We start from the raw sequence: 20,352 nt of genomic DNA on the forward strand, positions 1-20,352 counted from the left end.
AAGCCCTAGTTGAAAACTCACTGTTCTAATAACCAATGCACACACATTCAGTACATGTTTTAAGCGCAAGCTTGAAATGGACCAGACGGTCTTAGGTGGTGTTGATAAAAATAGTATGGTTAAGTCCTGATAAAAATCTGGAGTTTACATGGAGTTAAGATGGCTCCTTACAAAATGAGCTCAAAATAATAATTGTCTTTAAAAGAAATTTTGCAGAATAATTATTTTTTTTTAATTTTTTTTTAAAGATTTTATTTATTTATTTGACAGAGATAGAGAGAGCCAGCGAGAGAGGGAACACAAGCAGGGGGAGTGGGAGAGGAAGAAGCAGGCTCATAGCGGAAGAGCCTGATGTGGGGCTCGATCCCATAACGCCGGGATCACGCCCTGAGCCGAAGGCAGACGCTTAACCGCCGTGCCACCCAGGCGCCCCATGCAGAATAATTATTATATCTATTTGAAGCTCTCTGTTGATATTAGTAAACATACTTCTGTGAAATGGTGGCTTTTTTTTCAATTCTTTTAAATACGCTTTTCCAAGTAAATGAAACATGGTGTTTTTTCCCCTCCTGAATAAGAATTTTTTCTGGATTTCATCTCAGATGGGCCAGTTTTAGTGTCAACATATACACACAAACATGCACAAAATGTTCTGGTGCCTGAGCAACATCAGTGCCAAACACCCTACATTAACCCTACTACGAAGGCTCACTATCTAAACACTTGCTGTAACAGCTTGTACATTTGTTTTACCTGAAATTCACTAGTCACATCTCCTCATAGTGAATTCAGCCACATGGGCTAGCACACACCTTCGAGTTGCAGGTACATCCAGGCGAGAAGATGGAGAATATCTTGTATCCATAGCTCAGTGGCTCTCCCAGCAGGCTTGAGTTATGTGTAAGTGCGCTCAACTTCCCATGTGAGTGAGTGAAAGTGTCTTCTATTTTTTGTTTGTTTGTTTGTTTTTTTGAAAGTGTCTTCTAAAACAGTGAAAGGCCTGTGAATAAAAGAGGTGAACCCAAGAGGCCTGAAAAACCCATGCAAAGAAAAATAGGAGGTGATGAAGTGTGTTGAGAGAGGAGAACTAACTTCAACGTGGCCATGCTCATGTCCCTAGGAGCTATGCATCAGTATTTTCAAATGTGTAAGAAAATGCAGAAAAACTTCTGAAAGGGTTGTTGAGTCTGGTATTTGGTGTTTACAATACCTCATATTATGGGAAGATTCTTTTCTGGATGGTTATATAGGCGTTTGAGTGTTTTAGCGATACTTGTGAACCCTGATGGGTTGGGAAAGCCTGGCTGTTTTTTCCGTTTCAAATAATGGATTCTAGGCTTTTGCTCTCCAAAAATGTGCTAACATGTTTTTAGAAAGAGGTTGGATTTGTTCTTCTCTAACTGTTTTTGTACAGAAATCTCTTAAGGATGTGTAATCTATGATGTTAAAAAACAGAAAGTTCAAGAATATCCTTGGAACTTTCTCTCTTCTGCTTTCAAAGTGTGTAGTCAGTGTATTTATTTATTCCTGAGTTATTGACATTCCTGAGTTATGGACTGGAGATAATTTATTATTTTATGTTTAGTGTCAGTTTACGCTTGAACTGTAAACACTGTGATCTGAACTTGCTCTCTCCGATGCTGGCTTCTGGATGGGACCTACAATAAACCCGCTCAACTGCTGATTTCGTTTTTCCCATTCAACTGCTATAGCAGATCGCCGAATATAAATCTTTAGTGAGGTTTCACAACATTGTTTAAAAACCAGATAAGATCATCCAAATGGAAGGTGACACAAATTCCTTAATAGTGAAATAATAATAGTGACGATATGTTTGAACTCATTGTGTTGGCCAGGGACTCTTCCAAGTGCTTACCTGAGTTAATCATTTCACCTTAACCATAAACAACTGATGTTGGTATGATTGTTATCTCCATTTTACAAATGAGGAAACTGAGGCACAGCATTTCAGCCACGCTAGTAAGCAGTAGAGCCAGGATTATGAACTTAAACAGCCTGGCACCAGAGCCTGTGCTCTTACCCACTGTGGGAACTGGAATTCTCCTTTTAGCTCATTCAGCGCTATGGTAATTCATTAAGTTAGGTCTCAGGACTCAATAGTCTTCTTGCCAAATTGGCATCTTATAAACGTCGCATCTAGGTCCTTTGCAGCTAAGGTGGCAGAGAAATGACTTGTTGGGCCTGGAGATGCCTAGTGGGAATATTTAAAAGATAACTGGAGGGTCACCTGGGTGGCTCAGTCGGTTAAGCGTCTGCCTTCGGCCCAGGTCATGATCCCGGGGTCCTGGGATAGAGACTCTTCTCGGGCTCCCTGCTTAGCAGGGAGTCTGCTTCTCCCTCCACCTGTTCTTACACTCTTGTGCTCACTTTCTCTCTCTCTCCACCCCCTAAAATAAATAAATAAATAAATAAATAAATAAATAAATAAAGTCCTTAAAAGATAACTGGAAAAGAGGGAATTTAGTTGGTTCCCAGCTCATTGATGTTCTGGCAGCAAGGAAGAGAACCTTCTGGTACTAGGGCAACTTATGGATGGGTGCCCACTGAGAAGCAGTCGCTGGAGGCGTGGGGAGACACGCTGATTAAGGATAAAAAGAGGTGCAGGTAGGTGGAGGGATGGGTTAAATGGGTGATGGAGATTGAGGAGGGCCTCGTGATGAGCACTGGGTGTTATATGTAAGCGCTGAATCACTATATTGTACACTTGCAATTAATATTACACTATATGTTAACTAAAATTTAAATAAAAACTTGAAACAAACAAACAAAAAAGAGGTACACGGCCAGAGGTCCAGCCCAGACAAGTCAGATGTCCATTTGGCTATTGGGGAGTTCAGTCTAAAGTGATATTTCTCAGCATTTTGTTTTTTATCACTAAGGAGTCTTTTTAGCCATTTCTATCCTATTCACCACTTTCCCGCCCTCCACACACAACGATATTTTAATACCACAGATATACCATTTATCCGTTTAAGTACTGTGTATGTATATCTGTGCTTTATACATAAAAAGAGCAGGATTCTTTTTCATCCTCCAAGAAGGGATTTCTGTCCCCCTGGGGGCACTGAGAATGCATAGCGTAAGGGCACAGGAAACATTGAATGGTGTGTGAGTGAACATGGGGTGGGGTTCAGTGAACCAGCTTGCGGGGGGCTAATGGGCTTCAAAGTTAGAAGGGCTCACCAAAGGCAGAGTAGTATCTAAGGAGGGGGTAGGGGCGGAGAAAAGGGATTTTCTTAAATATGTGAGGTCAGACATGGGGTCACCATCCCCACTTCCCCAGTGCCACCCAGAGATGCGATACGGAGTTTCTCTTTCTCCTATTATTCACTGAACTCTTGTCTCCGTCTTCCCTCCGTGGCTGTAAGTGTGTCACCATGTAATCTGAAATGCCACTGTGTTTTAATGAAACGTTCGTTTCAGGGTGTGAGGTTTGAATTTCCTGTTTTATTTAGAGACTGCGTTCCCAAGAAGCTTGCTTTAAATTCTTTTTAATTGAGTTCAGAAAAAAATGGCTGCTATTCCACATTGCAAGAAATGGGTAATGAAATGCTGTAACTAAAAACTGCTGCGTGTTCACTCGAGATCTCCTAGTTCCCAAATAACAAACCTCAGAAAGAATCAAGTAGCAACTGGTGTTCCAGATAAAGAGCAAACTGGTTATCCCTGGTCCTCAGAAGGCCAGCCCATTTTCTTGTCCCTGGTCTCTTCCGTAATCTTGTAACCTAATGCTATGTAAGAGAAAAAACATTGGGCACACATCTTGCTGACCTCTTCCCATTCAAATCTCTTTCCTCATGATTTTGCTGCCACAATGACTTTATTCTGAACTCTGTAACCCACCCCATCTCAAGGGCCCTTATTAACCTTAAATAACCTCATTGAATCACTTACTAGAAAGCATGATAAAGAAAGTAAGTTCTCCCAATATTTTTCTTCTTCACAAACAAGCAATGGTTATTCAACTGGTCAAAAGGCAGGAAGCATGAATCCCTGGAAGGAAAGGAATGGTGAAGCAAGCTTCTACCAAGCTATAGGAAAGGCAGTCCACCAGATTATTATTTGAAGATTTGAAAGTACTAGAAGACCCGTCAGAGAGTTTGTTGGCAAAGGATGATCTTCTATTTATGGCAGCAGGTGTCAAGTCTGGGTGCCCAATAGAATCACCTGGGAGCTTTTCAAGTCTTCCAGTCTCTACTCTCACCCTAGAGAGATTCTGACTCTCTGGGTCTGGGTGGGGTCTTGGACAGTGGTGTTTTTAAAAGCTCCCCGAGATGATTCTGATGTGCACTGAAGGTCAAGAATTACTGCTTCAGATTACAAAGTGCTTTTTCATATATTTCCCAGGGGTTTGTACACCTAAAAAGAGGAAAGGGAAACATTTGCAATGCCTGTAAACTGTATAAGGGAGAGGAAGAGAAAGAGTAGTAATCGTGAGAATGAAAGGATTGCAGAAAAATAAGTTACCAAAAATTGGAGGAAATGCCCTCACCTCTGTAGGGCTAAAATTAGGGATGCTAGCAACCCATTGAGTGTAGAACATGAAAGAGGAGCTTCTGTGGCCATACTTCCTGCTCTGTGTGGACTGTTCTTGAGATGACAACAAAATTCCCTACCCAGAGTCTGAAAACAGTCATCTAATAGTTGATGTCTATTAGTTCCTAAAACCTTATTGAGTCCATTCTATAAATGAGAAATATTGGAGAAAAGAAGAAAAACATTTGCTGATAGTCAAAAAGTATGTTAGAAAATATCATGTTAATATTTCCATATCCATTTTGGGCTGTGCCCATGATCTGTGTATATAGACAGAAAATGTGCCTCCACCGTGATCCTAACAGCTTTCAAATAGTTATAATTAGTAATTCCCCAGATGAAAGTGGCCATTAACAACCTTGGCTATAGCTGCAGGAGAAGTAGGGTCAACCCTGGCTCTCAGGTTGGGGGGAAACAGAAGTCAAATCACAATGAGGCAGAAGAAAAGTAAGTTGTGATCAGAAAGTAGGATATCGAATTTTCAGAATTGGGAAGTGGGTAATGACAAAGCTTAGGTTGTGACCAAGAGAGTGAGTGGCAGCTACTGTCAACAAAGTAAAGGCTAAGCTGCCATCTCCCTGTCAACCATAGATGAAGAGGGACAGTACTTGAGGTGCAGGAAAGAAAATTTTGCAGACCCAAAATATTTAAGATCGGGAGTTCCAAATAATGACCCCTCCTCTCTAGTTTCTAACTCAGAGAATGGCTAATAATAACAATAACAATAGTTCAGCACTTCCTACATGTCAGCATTGTTCTGAGCACCTTGCACACAATTTTTGTGACAAGAGGCACGGTTAGGCCCATTTCACAGATGAGGAAACAGACTACGGTAAGAAACTTGCCCAATATGGGTTATATAAATGCTGGGGAGAAGTTGTAGACAGGGTTAGGGTGAGAGAATATTCTATGGAAAGTTCAGTCCAGGAGGAGGCCTGCCTATCAGTGTATGCTGCACACCAGCAGATGGTGGGCTTCGTGAAGAGAGCTGGTGAGAGATGAGTCTAAAATAACGCTCGGGGGCCATATTGAAGAGTCCTGAATACCAGTGCTCAGAGTTGGAGCTGACTTGAGAGGGAGGAAGGATGAAGACAATGACATGATTAGCCCTATATGTTAAGATGATTAGCTTTCAAATATGAACAAATGGGAGAGAGGCTGGAATGAAAGGGATTATGTTAGGGTCCTTTTGGTCTTGATTATATGACAGATAATGAGCATATGAACAAGGGGGGTGTTAAGTTGAAGGTTAGAGGAAGAGAAGGGTTTGATATATGTTGCAAAAGTCAAATGCAAAGTTTTGGTAACTGGGTGGATGAAGAGTATGGGTGCTGGGGGCAGAATTTAAATAGAATCCAAGGTTTCAAGTTCAAGTCACTGAACTATTGGCAGAAATTCAGAAGAGTTGCTTTGTCGGGTAAGAGGGACAGCATGAGTAGGTGGACTGTGAAAATCTGTAATTTGTTGTGTGAGCAGGTCATCAAGCAGGAAATTGGGAACAAATCTGAAACTTAGAAGAATCTGAGCTTGAAATGAAGCTTTTGGTGTCATCTGCACAAAGGTGCTACGGTAAACCTGGGGAGCAGATGAAATCTCTGGGGCGGGGGGAAGGAAGCAAATAGAGAACAGATCCTTGGGAAATATTTAGATTTGGGGGCAAGGAGGAAGAGGAGACAGAAGGAGAGTGGTTAACAGAAGGACAGGAATGTCTAGAAGTATGCATCACAGAACACAAGGGAATGGAAGCTTCCAGAAAAAAGCTGACTTCGCAAACCCTCAGAGAAACTAAGAAAAATTAAGCCATTTGGAGTTGTCAATTGAAAGGTTATAAGGATCTAGAGTAGCCACAGGATAGGAGGCAGCTTGGGGGGGAAGGAGGGGATAGAGCATAAGAGGCAAAGCAGGGCTGCGCTACCTTTGAAGAGTTGGAGGGTGAGGAGGAAAGGGAAGACACAATGGCCGGAAGGGTAAGACATGTAAGGGAAAGTGCTTCGTTTGGTTCTTAAGTTAAAGGGCACCAGTTAAAGCTATTACAGAGATAAAGGAGCCACAGAGAGGGATGAGTGAAGACAGGTACTACTGCCAGGTGGTAAAGCAAAAATAAGCAGCAAAAATACTTTTGTGGCAGACATCACAGCAGGATGAGGTCCTAAATTGCTTCGAACCTTATCATGAAACTCACCGGCAGGAGCTGCCCTCCCTAACTCCCACGTGTGACAATTAACAGAGGCTTTTCCTCCTCTTCTGGTGGAATACGTGAATTTAATGCATGCATCCCAGGGCCCCGAGGAGGAGAAGTAGCTCTCGCTATGGACAGTCTTAAAAAGTAAAATAACTTCTGGGGCGCCTGAGTGGCACAGCAGTTGAGCGTCTGCCTTCGGCTCAGGGCGTGATCCTGGCGTTATGGGATCGAGCCCCACATCAGGCTCCTCCACTGGGAGCCTGCTTCTTCCTCTCCCACTCCCCCTGCTTGTGTTCCCTCTCTCGCTGGCTGTCTCTATCTCTGTTGAATAAATAAATAAAATCTTTTAAAAAAAAGTAAAATAACTTCCATTGAATCTAGGGAGAAGAAGAAATTTTGCTACTGACTTTGGGCTATAAAATATTAGGATTTTTTTTTATAAGTACTATTAGTGGATTGCAAAATTTGTAATTATTCTATGTGCAGGAGACAGGAGGGCATTTTTTATCCCATGTTTTGAAAAAGAAATAGTTAAATGTACTCAGGCCTGCACGTTACTTCACTCACTCTGTATGAGGCAAAAGCTTCCCAGAAAAAGAAAAAAAAAAGTAGAAGAGCAAAAATATTGATAGTGGTTAATGAGTGACGGCTGGCATTGACCGCGGTAGGTAGGCCTGGGTAGGACAAGGCTGTGAAGCATTCTGCAAACAATCTGCTCCATTGTCCTGTCCTTTCCTGGCAAGGGGACAGAAGGGGGTGGCACTGGACATAGGACGTCAGAAAGGTAAAGAGGAAACGGAGAAGGGAACAAAGAGACAGAGACTGAGTATTCCTAGGGAATGGGCACACCCTCCCTCTTCTGGGGGATGGCCGGGCACCATGTGTATCCCCGTGTATCCAGAAACGGTCCCTGGGGCCCCATCGCTGTCACATTGCTGCACAACCCTCGGGCACTGGAAGAGCACTGGAGGTTGTTAGCACATCTCCCTCTGGAGATGAGACTGGGCTCAGCACCAACAAGAAAATACCAGAGGGTATTTGTGTCTTCTCCATGCCTGGATAATGGCTCCTCCCTGAGACCCAGGGAAGAACTAAGTTCAGCGTGAGCCTCGCACTGTATCACATACGCCATCCTGAACAGCTGGGCTGCTAGTATAATTTAAAAAGAAGAGAGAACTGGCTGTTCACCATCAATGTATAATGTATTCATAATGAATCTCTCAATGAGGAGGGAAAAAGATTTAGGTGCAAGCCAAAGGAAGCAGAGCATTAGGCAAGTATCCTGTGCGTCTCATTAACAGCGACAACCAATACGGAAAGTCCAGGGGGATTTGCTCCACATTTCTATTAGTAATGGCGATTTTTTTTTTTACCTGAAATATGCTAGTAATTTTCTTGCTTGCAAAACTGACTTTGCCTAAGGATTAATAAATATAATTTTCTTAAAAGTTACTGAATAGCCTCCACGTTCTAGAAACTACATACTAATAAAACATTGCTGGTTGCCTACTAATAAAACATTGCTGGTTGCCTTCTTTTTTTCTTCTTTTGCTTTATTTCTGAGAAGATAAAAGAATAAATCCATCCCAGGTTGATTTATTTCAAAGAACATGGAAATAATATGTATTTAAAATGTAGTCAAAAGAATAATTGATAACCACCAGCTAGTATGAATTAAAAATTTTGATTCTCAAATGGGCAGGAGTGGTAAAGAGCATAGCTGGTAGGGTCAGAAGAAGGGTGGTTTCCTCCTGGATTTATGTGGAATCCCGTGTCAGAGCCAGTCACAGAGCTAGGCACGTGATAATGGCTGCCGCCACAATGACCAATGATCAATGAAAGATATTTGCTGAAGATCATTTTCACCTTGAGTTACTACTGAAGTATTTTCTCACCACAGTTAGAACTGTCTCTCTCATGGTCTCTTAGACTTTCTAACAATAAGATCATCTCAGTATCTGGGAGATTAAATACCCTCTTTTCTTTCAGGCAGAGGAAAGGCACGTACATTTGACCATGTAAGGGCAGATGTGGCTTATTAAGATATGTGTCCAAAAAGAAGGCCATCTGAGTAAGCTGTGCTGAGCTCTTAAAAATGATGACCTGATTTGTCACGAAGTCGTTCTTACGGACTCAGGTTTTCACAATAGTAAAATAGAGTATGTACGATAGCATAAAAAGTAGTATACATGATAGCGGTTGTTTTTTTAAAAAATCTGCCTTTCCTAGAAGGTAAACACCTGTCCCGGAATTACTGAGCTAGATTCAGGGTTCTCCTCTTTGTTTCACCGACTGCACGAATGAAGCAGAGATGCCACCATCATGTGTTCTTCCGCAAGAGACACTCAGGCAACGTCAAGTTTGTCGTCTTATGAGTATTCTTTAGCAGACGTCTTTGTTGTCCCACCATTAATTTATTTCCTCGCAAGAGCTTTCCTGAAATGAAATCACTAGATCAAGTGGTATGAATATTTTAAGCTCCTCTTTCCAAGCCCGTTTCGAAAGGGGCTTTCCAAAAGAGCGTTGATTAATTCACCTTACGCTAGTCATATGTAAGAATTAGAGCTGCTATTCCAGCCTTACCAAGCTGCTGATAAGACTACATTACTTTTATTTGTGCTTATTTCTAGTCTAGCAAGCTTGAAATTTTTGCAAGGATTCGCTGACACTTTGTGTGTGTTATTTGCTGATTTTTTTTGCTGCTTCCTAATGGGCGGGGTTCTTTTTCCCAGCGCCACTCTCACCTGCTTTCCCCACCTTTGTTTCTCGCACAGGCTCCCATGATTCGTTCAGCTACTGGGTAGATGAGAAGTCCCCAGTGGGGCCCGACCAAACCGCAGCCATCAAACGCCTGGCCAGGATCTCCTTGGTGAAGAAGCTCATGAAGAAGTGGTCTGTGACGCAGAACCTGACGTTCCGAGAGCAGCTGGAAGCCGGGATCCGCTACTTCGACCTGCGTGTGTCTTCCAAACCCGGGGATGCCGACCAGGAGATCTACTTCATTCACGGACTTTTTGGCATCAAGGTCTGGGACGGGCTGATGGAGATTGACTCATTTCTTACCCAACACCCCCAAGAGATTGTCTTCCTGGATTTCAACCACTTCTACGCCATGGATGAGGCCCACCACAAACGCCTGGTTCTCCGGATCCAGGAGGCCTTCGGAAACAAGCTGTGCTCGGCCTGCAGTGTGGACAGCATGACCCTGCGGGCCCTGTGGGAGAAGAAGTGCCAGGTGAGAGGAAACAGACCAGCTTGCAAGGGCAACAGCGTAACTCTTTCTGCCTTTTCTGTCTCACGGACTGGAAGGCAGCTCACCGCAGGGCTCTCAGGCTAGAAGGCAAAGTTTATTTGGAGTATTAAACAGACACACCCTGGGTCCTGGGCTCTCAGATAGATTCAATGACTCTAGGATCTGCCCACCAGTTCCTGGGCACTGGTGAACTGGGATTAACACCTGCCAAATAGTTAGTTTGTTGGGCAGCCTGTTGGAAGCGTCTAAATTGACTTTGGGTGGCCTGGCCAGAACCAGCCCAAGGCAACTTCGTGAAATTGGACCAGTTGGTGATTACCACTTCCTTTCTTACCTCCCATAGAATCCTTTTTCAGGCTCCTAGTTCCCCTTAGGGATAGGCGGGTCCATCCTGCCTTTAACTCAATGTCAGATAATCCCTGTATTAGCTGACAAAAGCATGTAAGTGACTCATCTCAGAGATGTTAACATTTTAAAAGGCTATTTTAGCAGATTTGGGGGCCTGGCCTAGGGATTGAAGGAAAAACCAAGCAAAGGGATCCAGGCTGGAGAGCATTCCCAGGTCCCTCAAGCTTAGAAGAGCCTCCAAACTTAGGCCTTGAGGGACATACTCAAGCAAAGAAATATGGGCCTCAGATATATTCTGCTCTGCTCCCACGGGATGATAGACTGTGGGAGAGGAGAGCTTCAGGAAAGGTCAGCCTCCAGTTTAGACTCTCTTTAAAAAAAGAAAGAAAGCCAAGCCCCTTTCATTCATGTTGCTCCCTTACTCATAGGTACAGTAACCAAAGCATCTTAAAGAGGCAGCTATTTTTGAACTTGGGGAAGAGCTTTTAATTAAAAATCAATTAAAGATGATTTACTTGCAGCTATTCATGGAACATCAAGTATGTGCCAAGCACCAGTCCAAGCCCTTGGGATAAATTAGTAAATAAAACAAAGATCCTTGCCTTCATGGGGCTTTCATTTGGGTGTAAGGAAATAGATCATAGATAATTGCCATAATAAATACATTACATAAAATGCTAGAAAGTGATATGAACGATGAAAACAGAGGCAAGCGTGGTTAGGAGGAACCAGTTTTTCTGTGGGTTGGAGGGTTGATCTCAATTTTAAATAGGTTGATCAGGGTAGATATTTGAGGGAGTTAATCACGTGGCTGTTCGGGGAAGAGCTTTCCCAGCAGAGGAACCCGCCAGAGCCTGATTCTCCTTGAGGAGAAGCAGGGACCACGGGGCTGGAGAGCAGAGCCACAGGAGGAGGTCAGAGATCGTGGGTGATGGGGTGGGCACTCAGGCTTTCACTCTGAGGGAGGAAGGTTCTAGAAGGATTCTGAGTACAGGGTGCTGTGTCCTGAATTACACTGTAATGGGATCTCTGTGGCTGCTAGGAAGAAAGCAGGGGTAGGAGGGCAGAGAAAGGAGGGGAACCAATGAGGAGCACTAGTGGGAAATGGTCAGATTTGGAATCTATGGGGATGTAGAGCCAACGGGGTTTTCCAATGGATGGGGATTCTGGGCACAAAAGAAACAGCCTTCAGGGATGACTCCCAGGTTTGGCCCGAGTAACTGGAAACCCAAGGTGGTTTTGCACACTTCTAAAAGGGCTGGATGCCTTTGACGCTACGGAGACTAATGAGTTAGCTGTCAGTATCTGTTAAAATTGATCTGAGCCACTTTTCCCCACTAAAACTTTGTACATGATGTTTTGCCAAATGTTTATCACACCTCCGCCCCTAAACCTGGGCTGATATCTTTTCAAACTCACAAGTCTAATTTGGAGGGTTTTTTTTTTCTTAGTGAAGTCTCTTACAATATGAGATAATATTAATAACAAGGTCACCTTAACAGCTAACCTTTATTGAACCTTTACACTGTGTTAGGTACATGGATTAGCACATTTAATCCTCTCCACAACACTATGAGGTAGGTGTTTTGTCATTACCCTCATTCTACTGATGAGTAAACTGAGGCATGGAGAGACTAAGCAACTTGCCCGAGAGAACATTCCTAGTCAGTGGTGAAAGCCAAGATTGAGCCATCGGCTGTTTGGCTCCCCAGAGCTCCCACAGCTTCTGATGCTATCCCAGGGCCGTCCCCTCATCTTGGTGGTTTTCACAACTAGGATTATAGATTATGCTAATAAGACCACTTTCTCCTTATTCATGAGTCCCTATTATCAGAGGGTCTCAGAGGTTTCACAGAATGGAATAAAGGGCTGGAGATGTGTAAGAAGGGTTTTGAATTTGGGATTCAGGTCAGGTTAGATCTCAGTACAGCTGGGTTTGACAATCAGATATCTGTTATAAATATAGGTTTATAATTTTGCGCTCAGATTGTGTCCTGGATGGACTGCCGTATTGCATACCGAATTGTTTGGAAGTCTACAGGAGTAAGAGGTATCGTCAGGAATAATGACTGGGGGGGGGGGGCAGTGAATTTCTAGTAGCAGAGTGATGAGCTATTCTTGTTTTTAAGTAAGGGCTGATCTGTGTCTTTCAACTACAAGTACTCCGAAAATTACGAAGGAACGACACTGTGATGACATGTCAGAAGGGAGAGTGTCATCCATTTGAATTCTAGGATCTTCCTGCTCTTGGTTTCCTGAAGTTTTCCCTGCCGTGTCTCTTCTTAAAAGCAAAACAGAGACGTCACAGGCATCAGTGATCTACCCCTGTTGGGGGAGGCCCTACTGTGGTTAAACTTTAAATATTCATTGTGTAATGAGCCGCCTTGCGTGGAACCCCCTGAGTATTTGATCACTACAATTTCATAGCAAGAAGTGGACGACCATTCAAATTTCATTTACTCAACATAACAATTACATCACAGCTCACTGATACGTGTACATCGTGGGGTACAGTGAATTAGAAGATTTAATCTATGGTTTAGCAGTATTTAGAATCTTAATGAGAAGGTAGGAGTACCTAACACTTATAAAATACAAACCAACCGATACACAATTGCAAGATAAACTGCCTCAGATGTACTGTTTGAAGAAAGGGGTTTGTAAGCAGTCAACTGAAAAATAGTACATAGCATAAATCTGTAGTCCAGAAGCCTCCAGGAAAGGACCTATCAGAATAAGAGGAGGTCAGTCAAGGAATAATTTTCAAAAGAAACTAGATTTCAAATCCGAGTCTCCAGAGAAAAACTGAACATAAATTGCTGAGCTGGAGGGGAGAGTATTTCAGAGAAAAATATGGCAGAGCAAGGTAGGGAGGCAAATGCAAACCACAGGCCCTAGGGCAAGAATTATTGCCCCTAGAATTCCACAGAATAACAGTGGTTTGCTGGACCAGCCTCCTCGTGGAAACAAATTCTCCCTCTAACCCTCAGGATCAGATGGCCCAGGCGCTTGCGGAAACGCATAAAGCGCCTTTTGTGTGATTTGTCCCATTTGCACCTTTCCTGAGGCAGAGTAAAGCGCAGCACTGGCACTGCTCAGGGCCAGCCCGGCCAGGGAAGCATCGCACAGCCTCCCGCCTCTCCCGCCATCCGCTGCACCGGACAGCCGGCCTCCCTTTCCGAGGCAGGAGACGCCAGCCTTCCAGCTTGCCGATTACACCGCCAGCAGGGAATCCTCCCCATCTCCCCCGCAATCTGCTTACTATGAGCCAGTGATTAACCTCATTAACACACGTGTTTACCACAGGCCTCATTAGCAGTCAGACATTTCTCAACACCATTAAAAACAGCACGAACGACTATTAGGCTGGTGGGTGCGTGCAGCCTGACGCGCCCTAGCTCTGGGCCTGCACCTTAGAGCGAAACACACCGGAAGCCAGACACACCTTTAGAGCCCGGCTTCTTGGGTGCCGGGGGGATTATGCTCTCGGGCTAGCTGTCTGGGGATTGCAGTCCAGGGGGTGTGAACACGCTGGACATTCCTCCAGAAAGAGATACTAGTGCTTGGGAGCCCGGAAAATATGCTACTTCCAGAAACCTAAGCAGCAGAGCTCTGAATTGGGACAATCAAAATAGCAACTCCCCGTCCCTCGGCTGCCTCTCAGAAGCTAATTAATGCTGTGGATATGGCTTGCTAATTATTTTCAACATCACCACCAGCCCCGAGAGGTCCCACTGGAGACCCATCGCCTCCTGGAAGTCTGCGCTGCCTGGAGGAGCGCCCTCCCTACCCGGAAGGGTTATTTCCTTAGTCGGCTCGCGTGACTGAAACTCAGGGTCCTCCCAGATGAGTGCCGTGTGTTGGTCTCAGGCCCGGGAGCGTCTGTCTCATGAGCACAGAGCACAGGAGTCCTACTCGGTAGAGAGCGCTAGCCACGGGGCTCTCCATCCGGGGCTCAGAGCCTCAAGGGGAGGGGCATGGGCAGGATTTAAGCAGTCTGTGAATTTGGACGGGAAAAATCTACATATTTATTCCCTCTCACCTTGAACTGAAAATTCATATACCCACTGATTATGAGTGCAGGCAATCAGCCGCAGCAGTATCGGCCCTACCTGTGACTTTGTCCCCATAGAAATCACAGGTATTTCTGTATCACATTACAGTTATTTGAAATATCATTTATACTCATCGTTAACTCAAAATGATGAACTTATTAGACTTACAACAAAATACGTTTATTTAATCTATTATGAAGCATGTACACTAATTTATTACAAATTTAATAATATATTGATAGCTGCATTTTGGTCTCATTGATTTTCTTTGTAATCCTATTTTATTTTATACATTTATTTATTTATTTTAAAGATTTTATTTATTTATTTGACAGAGAGAGAGACAGCCAGCGAGAGAGGGAACACAAGCAGGGGGAGTGGGAGAGGAGGAAGCAGGCTCCCAGCGGAGGAGCCTGATGTGGGGCTCGATCCCAGGACCCTGGGATCACGCCCTGAGCCGAAGGCAGATGCTTAATGACTGAGCCACCCAGGCGCCCCATTATTTTATACATTCATTTAAAGTGCAGTCTGAGAAGAGGTTCAGGATTTTACCATACTTCCAGAGGTGTTCGCGACAAAAATAATCTTCAACTTCAGACATACACAAGTGCTTAAATCTTTGCTTATTGATTTCTCTAAATACATACCCATAAAATTCTCGAATTCCTACATACTCTTATTTGTTTGCCTTTATTCCTAGCAATCAGGGCAAAGCCAAGGAATTAACATGCAGCTTATTCATGAATTGTTCTTTCTCTGTTTTGAATGTTTCAGGTTCTTATTTTCTATCACTGTCCCTTCTACAAGCAATACCCCTTCCTGTGGCCGGGAAAGAAGATCCCAGCGCCCTGGGCGAACACCACAAGTGTGCACAAACTAATCCTCTTCTTGGAGACCACTCTGAGTGAGCGGGCCCCGCGTGGCTCCTTCCACGTCTCGCAAGCGATTCTCACTCCCAGAGTGAAGACCATCGCCCGAGGCCTGGTTGGTGGACTCAAGAACACTCTGGTTCATAGGTAAGAATTGGCTTCTACTTTACGAGTAAGGTTTGTTGGGTTGGGTTTTTTGTTTTTGGGTTTTTTTAAGAAAACTTATCTTGATTCTGAATAAATAGCAGTAAAATCATATAGTTTGAAGATTTTAGGATAACAACAAAACAAAAAACAAAAAACCTCAGATTTGAAAAGGCTGTGCATTTGAGGGGGTTTGCATTAAATGTGGCCAAAGGGCCTCTAAGTACTTTGTTAACATATCTATTAGACCGTAAATACTCTCTAATGTTGATGCTGAGGCAAAGCACTTTATTTGGATCACGTCCTGTCCTTGCCCCCGCCTTTGCAGCTGGCCCAAGTACTCATTTAAAAAGCGTTAAATGAGAATGAGGCTGTGCTAGGTGCTAGGGATTCAGAGGTGGCCTACAAAGGTTTGTCCCTTCCGTAGTGACAGTGAATCCTGAGAAGCAGCTCCCGATGGGACCTGCAGCGGCCATCGTTTCACATCCTACACCTTTAGTCAGCAGCTCCAGATATGTTGTGTTAGATGATGTCCTATATCCCGGACACCACAAATGATAGGTGTCACCTAGAAAGAGCAGGGCTTGTATATCTGTACCTATACGTGTGTGTGCCTATGGATTTGGATAAAGGGAATGTTATAAATACATCTGGATAATAGGACATCCTTCCAATCCAGGCTGAGGAAGAGAATATGTTTGGGGAACAAGGCCTATTTACGGGACTCTCTTCTGTTCCTGAGTGGTAAGCACCAGCGTTTAGGTAGTGAAAGATTCTTCCAAAAATGTGGCTCTGAGTTTGGATGGCATCACTCCAGATAACAGAAGTTCATCTGGCAAGAGTTCAGATAGCAAAAAGCACCTGAACTTTTGTTCCCTGGTGCGAACTGCTTATGTTGGCCATAAACAAAACCAGAAACGCTTACTGAGGGGGCTCTACTAAGTTTTAAGTGAATTACTTGTGCTGAACTTGGAAAAGAGAATGTCATAAACCAGAGAATTGTCATAAAAAAGAGAATTGTCATAAACCAATGCTGTATCTCTGAAAGATCCGGAATGACAAACTTTCTTGTTTTATATGTTCATGTAACACACCATTTTCCTCATGCATTTGGTAAATTTGTAGATTAATATTCATTCATTCATTCATTCAACAAAGATTGAGTACTTAGGAGGAGCTAGGTCTAGAGATACAAGGGAAACAATATAGTCTCTGTCCTCATGGAACTTAAGTCAATCAGGAAAAATAAACATGTAAATTTCTATAAAGCAATGTGAAAAATTAACGTAATAAAGTCTGTGCAGAGAGTTGTACTAATAAGGGAGAGAAAGTATTTAAAAATAAGGGTAAGTTACATCTGTATACTGTAATTTAAAATATAAATTACTCTCTTGCAGAGGATTTCATTTGATTCTTAAATTAAGCCAGCCTCCAGGTCTAGATTACATTATTGTCCCCATTTCAGATGGGACTCAGTAAGGCTAAGTGACCCAGACCCACATAGCTGGTAAGAGTCAATAATACGCCATAACTCTGGACTTCTAACTGTTGTGCTGTTGCCCTTTTCCACGTTCACCACTGACTTGAATATAGCATATTTCATCGCTCTGCTCCTTTCTGCTCCACTGGCCTGTAATTGTCTTACTAGTCCCTGAATCTGGTCAGATCTTTCTGGTTACAGCTGTCAACCCACAAAGTCACAATGCTTTTCATACCTGTAAATTCCTAGAACTTTCATCCAGCTACACAGAAGGCACAAAGCTCTTTCACTTAGTGGTAATGATGGCAGCATGTGCCCAAAGCCAAGGGATCCCAGCATGCCGGAGCCCTCGCTGGTGGCAGCGGATGTCTCAAGACTGGGAAGATACTTGGGCCTCTCCCCTCTGCAGGTCTCAAGAATATGACAGGGATGCAGCATGCATTCCTAAGCCTCCACATCCACTGAAGGGAGAAACAAAGTCAAGAGTTTGTTCCCAAACACCAGCAGGACCTGTGGCTGTCGTTTCCCCTGGGCAGTTGAACAAACATAGGAGAGAAGCATTTCTAATCCCCAAGAGCTCTATCCTGAGATACAAGGGGTGCTATCAGACTGGTTCCTGAGCACTGGTTAGCAGCTTAACCGAGAGAAAAAAGATCATGTAGGTATATTTTCCCACAATTGTAGAGGTGATTTTTTTTTTTCCAGCAGGAAGTTAACCTAACTCTTGGTGAAACTTTGGACCTGAGATCTTGTTCGCTTTGGTTCATCACCCTGAAAGGAAGCCATGAAAAATAGAGCCATTCTGGGGCGCCTGGGTGGCACAGCAGTTAAGCGTCTGCCTTCGGCTCAGGGCGTGATCCCGGCGATCCGGGATCGAGCCCCACATCAGGCTCCTCGGCTATGAGCCTGCTTCTTCCTCTCCCACTCCCCCTGCTTGTGTTCCCTCTCTCGCTGGCTGTCTCTATCTCTGTCAACTAAATAAATAAAAAAAAAATCTTTAAAAAAAAAAAAAAAAGAAAAGAAAAATAGAGCCATTCTGTCTGAATTTCTATGGTAGATTTCCCTAGATTCTTAGAAACCTTGCACTCCCACTGAAATCAAATGAAAGCAAGATTTGCCAAAGCTCAAGGCCGGAGCAGCCATGAGCCATAGAAGGGACTCAGACTGAAGTCAGAAGCCTGAGCGAAGCTGACCTGGCCCCTGTTATGGGCTGAATTATGTTCCTGGAAATTTGTATGTTGAAAGCCCTAGGCCCCAGTATCTCAGGATGTGACCGTTGGAGACAGAGTCTTTAAAGAGGTGATTAAGTTAAAAGCGAGGCTGTTAGGTGGGCCCTAATCCAGTCTGACTAGTCCTTAGAGACCCCAGGGGTGTGTGCACTCAGAGAAAAGAGTGACGTGAGGAACCAGCAAGAAAGCAGCCATCTACAAGCCAAGGAGAAAAATCTCAGAAGAACCCAAACCTGCCAACATCTCGATCCCAGACTCCCAGCCTCAGAACTGTGAGAAAATACATTTTTGGCTGGCATTTTTCTGTGGCAGCCCTAGCACATCAATGTAGTCTCTTAACTACAGGGTGGCCTTGGACAAATTTCCTGAGCTCTCTGAGCTGTCTCTTTCCACGATGCAGGGGTTAATACTGCTGCACAAAACTGTAGCGTCTTAGCATAAAAATCCTACCACAGTGACTGGCACAAAACAGGCATGCCCATCTCTATCTGTAAAGAAACCCAGAAACACAGGGTCAGCCTTCTTCTCAGTGGGCTTCAAAGGCAAAGGGAGTTTCTAACTGACTGCTCTGCTCATGGGACTGGTGCTTCACGGGCCTGTTGGCAATATCCTGCTCAGCAATCTGCCCGATCTCTCCTTGCTAAAGTTAAGAAAATAAGGCCGCTTCTCCACAGTGAGTTCTGTTTTCCTGTCTTTGCGTGATCCTGGTTATCTGATCCGTGCCTTGAGGAAGGTTGATACGTGCAACCCGAAGCTGACATAGAGCTCTTTGTCACCGGAGACCGCAGGTGGACGCCTGTCCCGCATTTCTCTGCTCGGGCTCCAGGGATCCCCTGTGGTTTGGCCCTGGAGTTGCTAACCAAGCCTTAAATTCTCATTTCCCCATGATGACCAGAAGATGGCGCCAGCATTTCATACCTAAACACTGACTGGCAGATTTCTTTTTTTCCTTCCTTCCTTCCTTCCTTCCTTCCTTCCTTCCTTCCTTCCTTCCTTCCTTCCTTCCTTCCTTCCTTCCTTTTTTTTTTTTTTTTAAGTAAGCTCTACACCCAATGTGGGGCTTGAACTCATGACCCTGAGATCAAGAGTCGTATTGCTCTACTGACTGAACCAACCAGGTGGCCCTGGCTAGTGGATTTTAAAAAGAAGTCTTGGGGCATCCAAGTGGCAAAGTCAGTTGAGCATCTGACTCTTGGTTTTGGATCATGTTGTCATCTCAGGGCTGTGATCTCAGGGTAATGGTATGGAGCCCCGACTGGGGCTCTGCGCTCAGCTCAGGGTCTGCTTGAGATTCTCTCCACCCCCAGTCTCTGTGTGTGTGTGTGTGTCTCTAAAATAAATAAATAACTCTTAAAATATAAAGTAAAACAAAAAGAAGTCTTGAATGGGTCAGGCTCAGGACTGCAGTGGCCTTCCTGTGGCCACTATGTATTCCAGGTCTCTGTTGCCAAGGGAAGACGGTACTTGTGGTGCTTCATGCTTGGCCTTCAAATATCTCTTCCCGACACTGTACCATGTGTGATTTCTTCTCTCGTGTGAAACACTCACATAGTGCTTCCTATATCCCAGGCAAAGTTCTAAGCACTTAACATGTATACTTTATTTAATCTCCCCCCAAAATCTCCATGAGATAAGTAGTAGTATTATCCCCATTTTACAGGGGAAGAGACTGAGGCATGAAGAAATTGAATAAGTTAAGGTCTATTAAATCTTCAGGAGACCCAGTTAAAAATAGACTTACTCTTGTGATGGCAGCTTGTTAAATCCTAATTAACCTACTAACATAAAAATGCAAATTGGTTTATGAGATGGATTTTATAGCCCACGGTCAGTTCTCGAGGCCACTGAATGAGGGAAGTGACCCAGGACTGATCATTCTTGTTGTGAGAAGAGGAAAAGAAATGCTAGCAAGGCCTTGACGGGCTCATCTAGGAGGAGACTGAGAGGTCAGGATGTATGTTTAAAGGGAGGGCAGCCTGGAAAGAGAAGAGGACAACCAAGGAGAGCGTCACCAGAGGAAGAGCAGGGGGCCCCTTAAGATAAAAGTATGTTTAATTTTGGCCTAGAGCAAATCCTTCCCAAAAAATCTCCAGTCCCAGGATGCCTGGGTGGCTTAGCTGGTTAAGCGTCTGCCTTTGGCTCAGGTCATGATCCCAGGATCCTGGGATCGAGCCCTGCATCAGGTTTTCTGTTCAGCAGGGAGCCTATTCCTCCCTCTCCCTCTGCTCCTCCCCC

The 20,352-nt window shown here is 44.0% G+C and overlaps 1 protein-coding gene across 1 annotated transcript in view; it reads left to right on the forward strand.

Annotated features, from left to right (window-relative positions):
• Nucleotides 1–20,352, forward strand: part of PLCXD2 (phosphatidylinositol specific phospholipase C X domain containing 2) — a 43,153-nt gene that overhangs the window by 20,247 nt on the left and 2,554 nt on the right. Inside the window, exons 2-3 of the mRNA XM_008706601.2 lie at nucleotides 9,514–9,974; nucleotides 15,170–15,411. Of these exons, the coding sequence (XP_008704823.1) occupies nucleotides 9,514–9,974; nucleotides 15,170–15,411 (703 nt within the window). The remainder of the gene's footprint in view (nucleotides 1–9,513; nucleotides 9,975–15,169; nucleotides 15,412–20,352) is intronic.

Source organism: Ursus maritimus, unplaced genomic scaffold (genome assembly GCF_017311325.1).
Source record: "Ursus maritimus isolate PB19 unplaced genomic scaffold, ASM1731132v1 scaffold_4, whole genome shotgun sequence".
In the NCBI taxonomy this organism is placed as follows: Eukaryota; Metazoa; Chordata; class Mammalia; order Carnivora; family Ursidae; genus Ursus; species Ursus maritimus.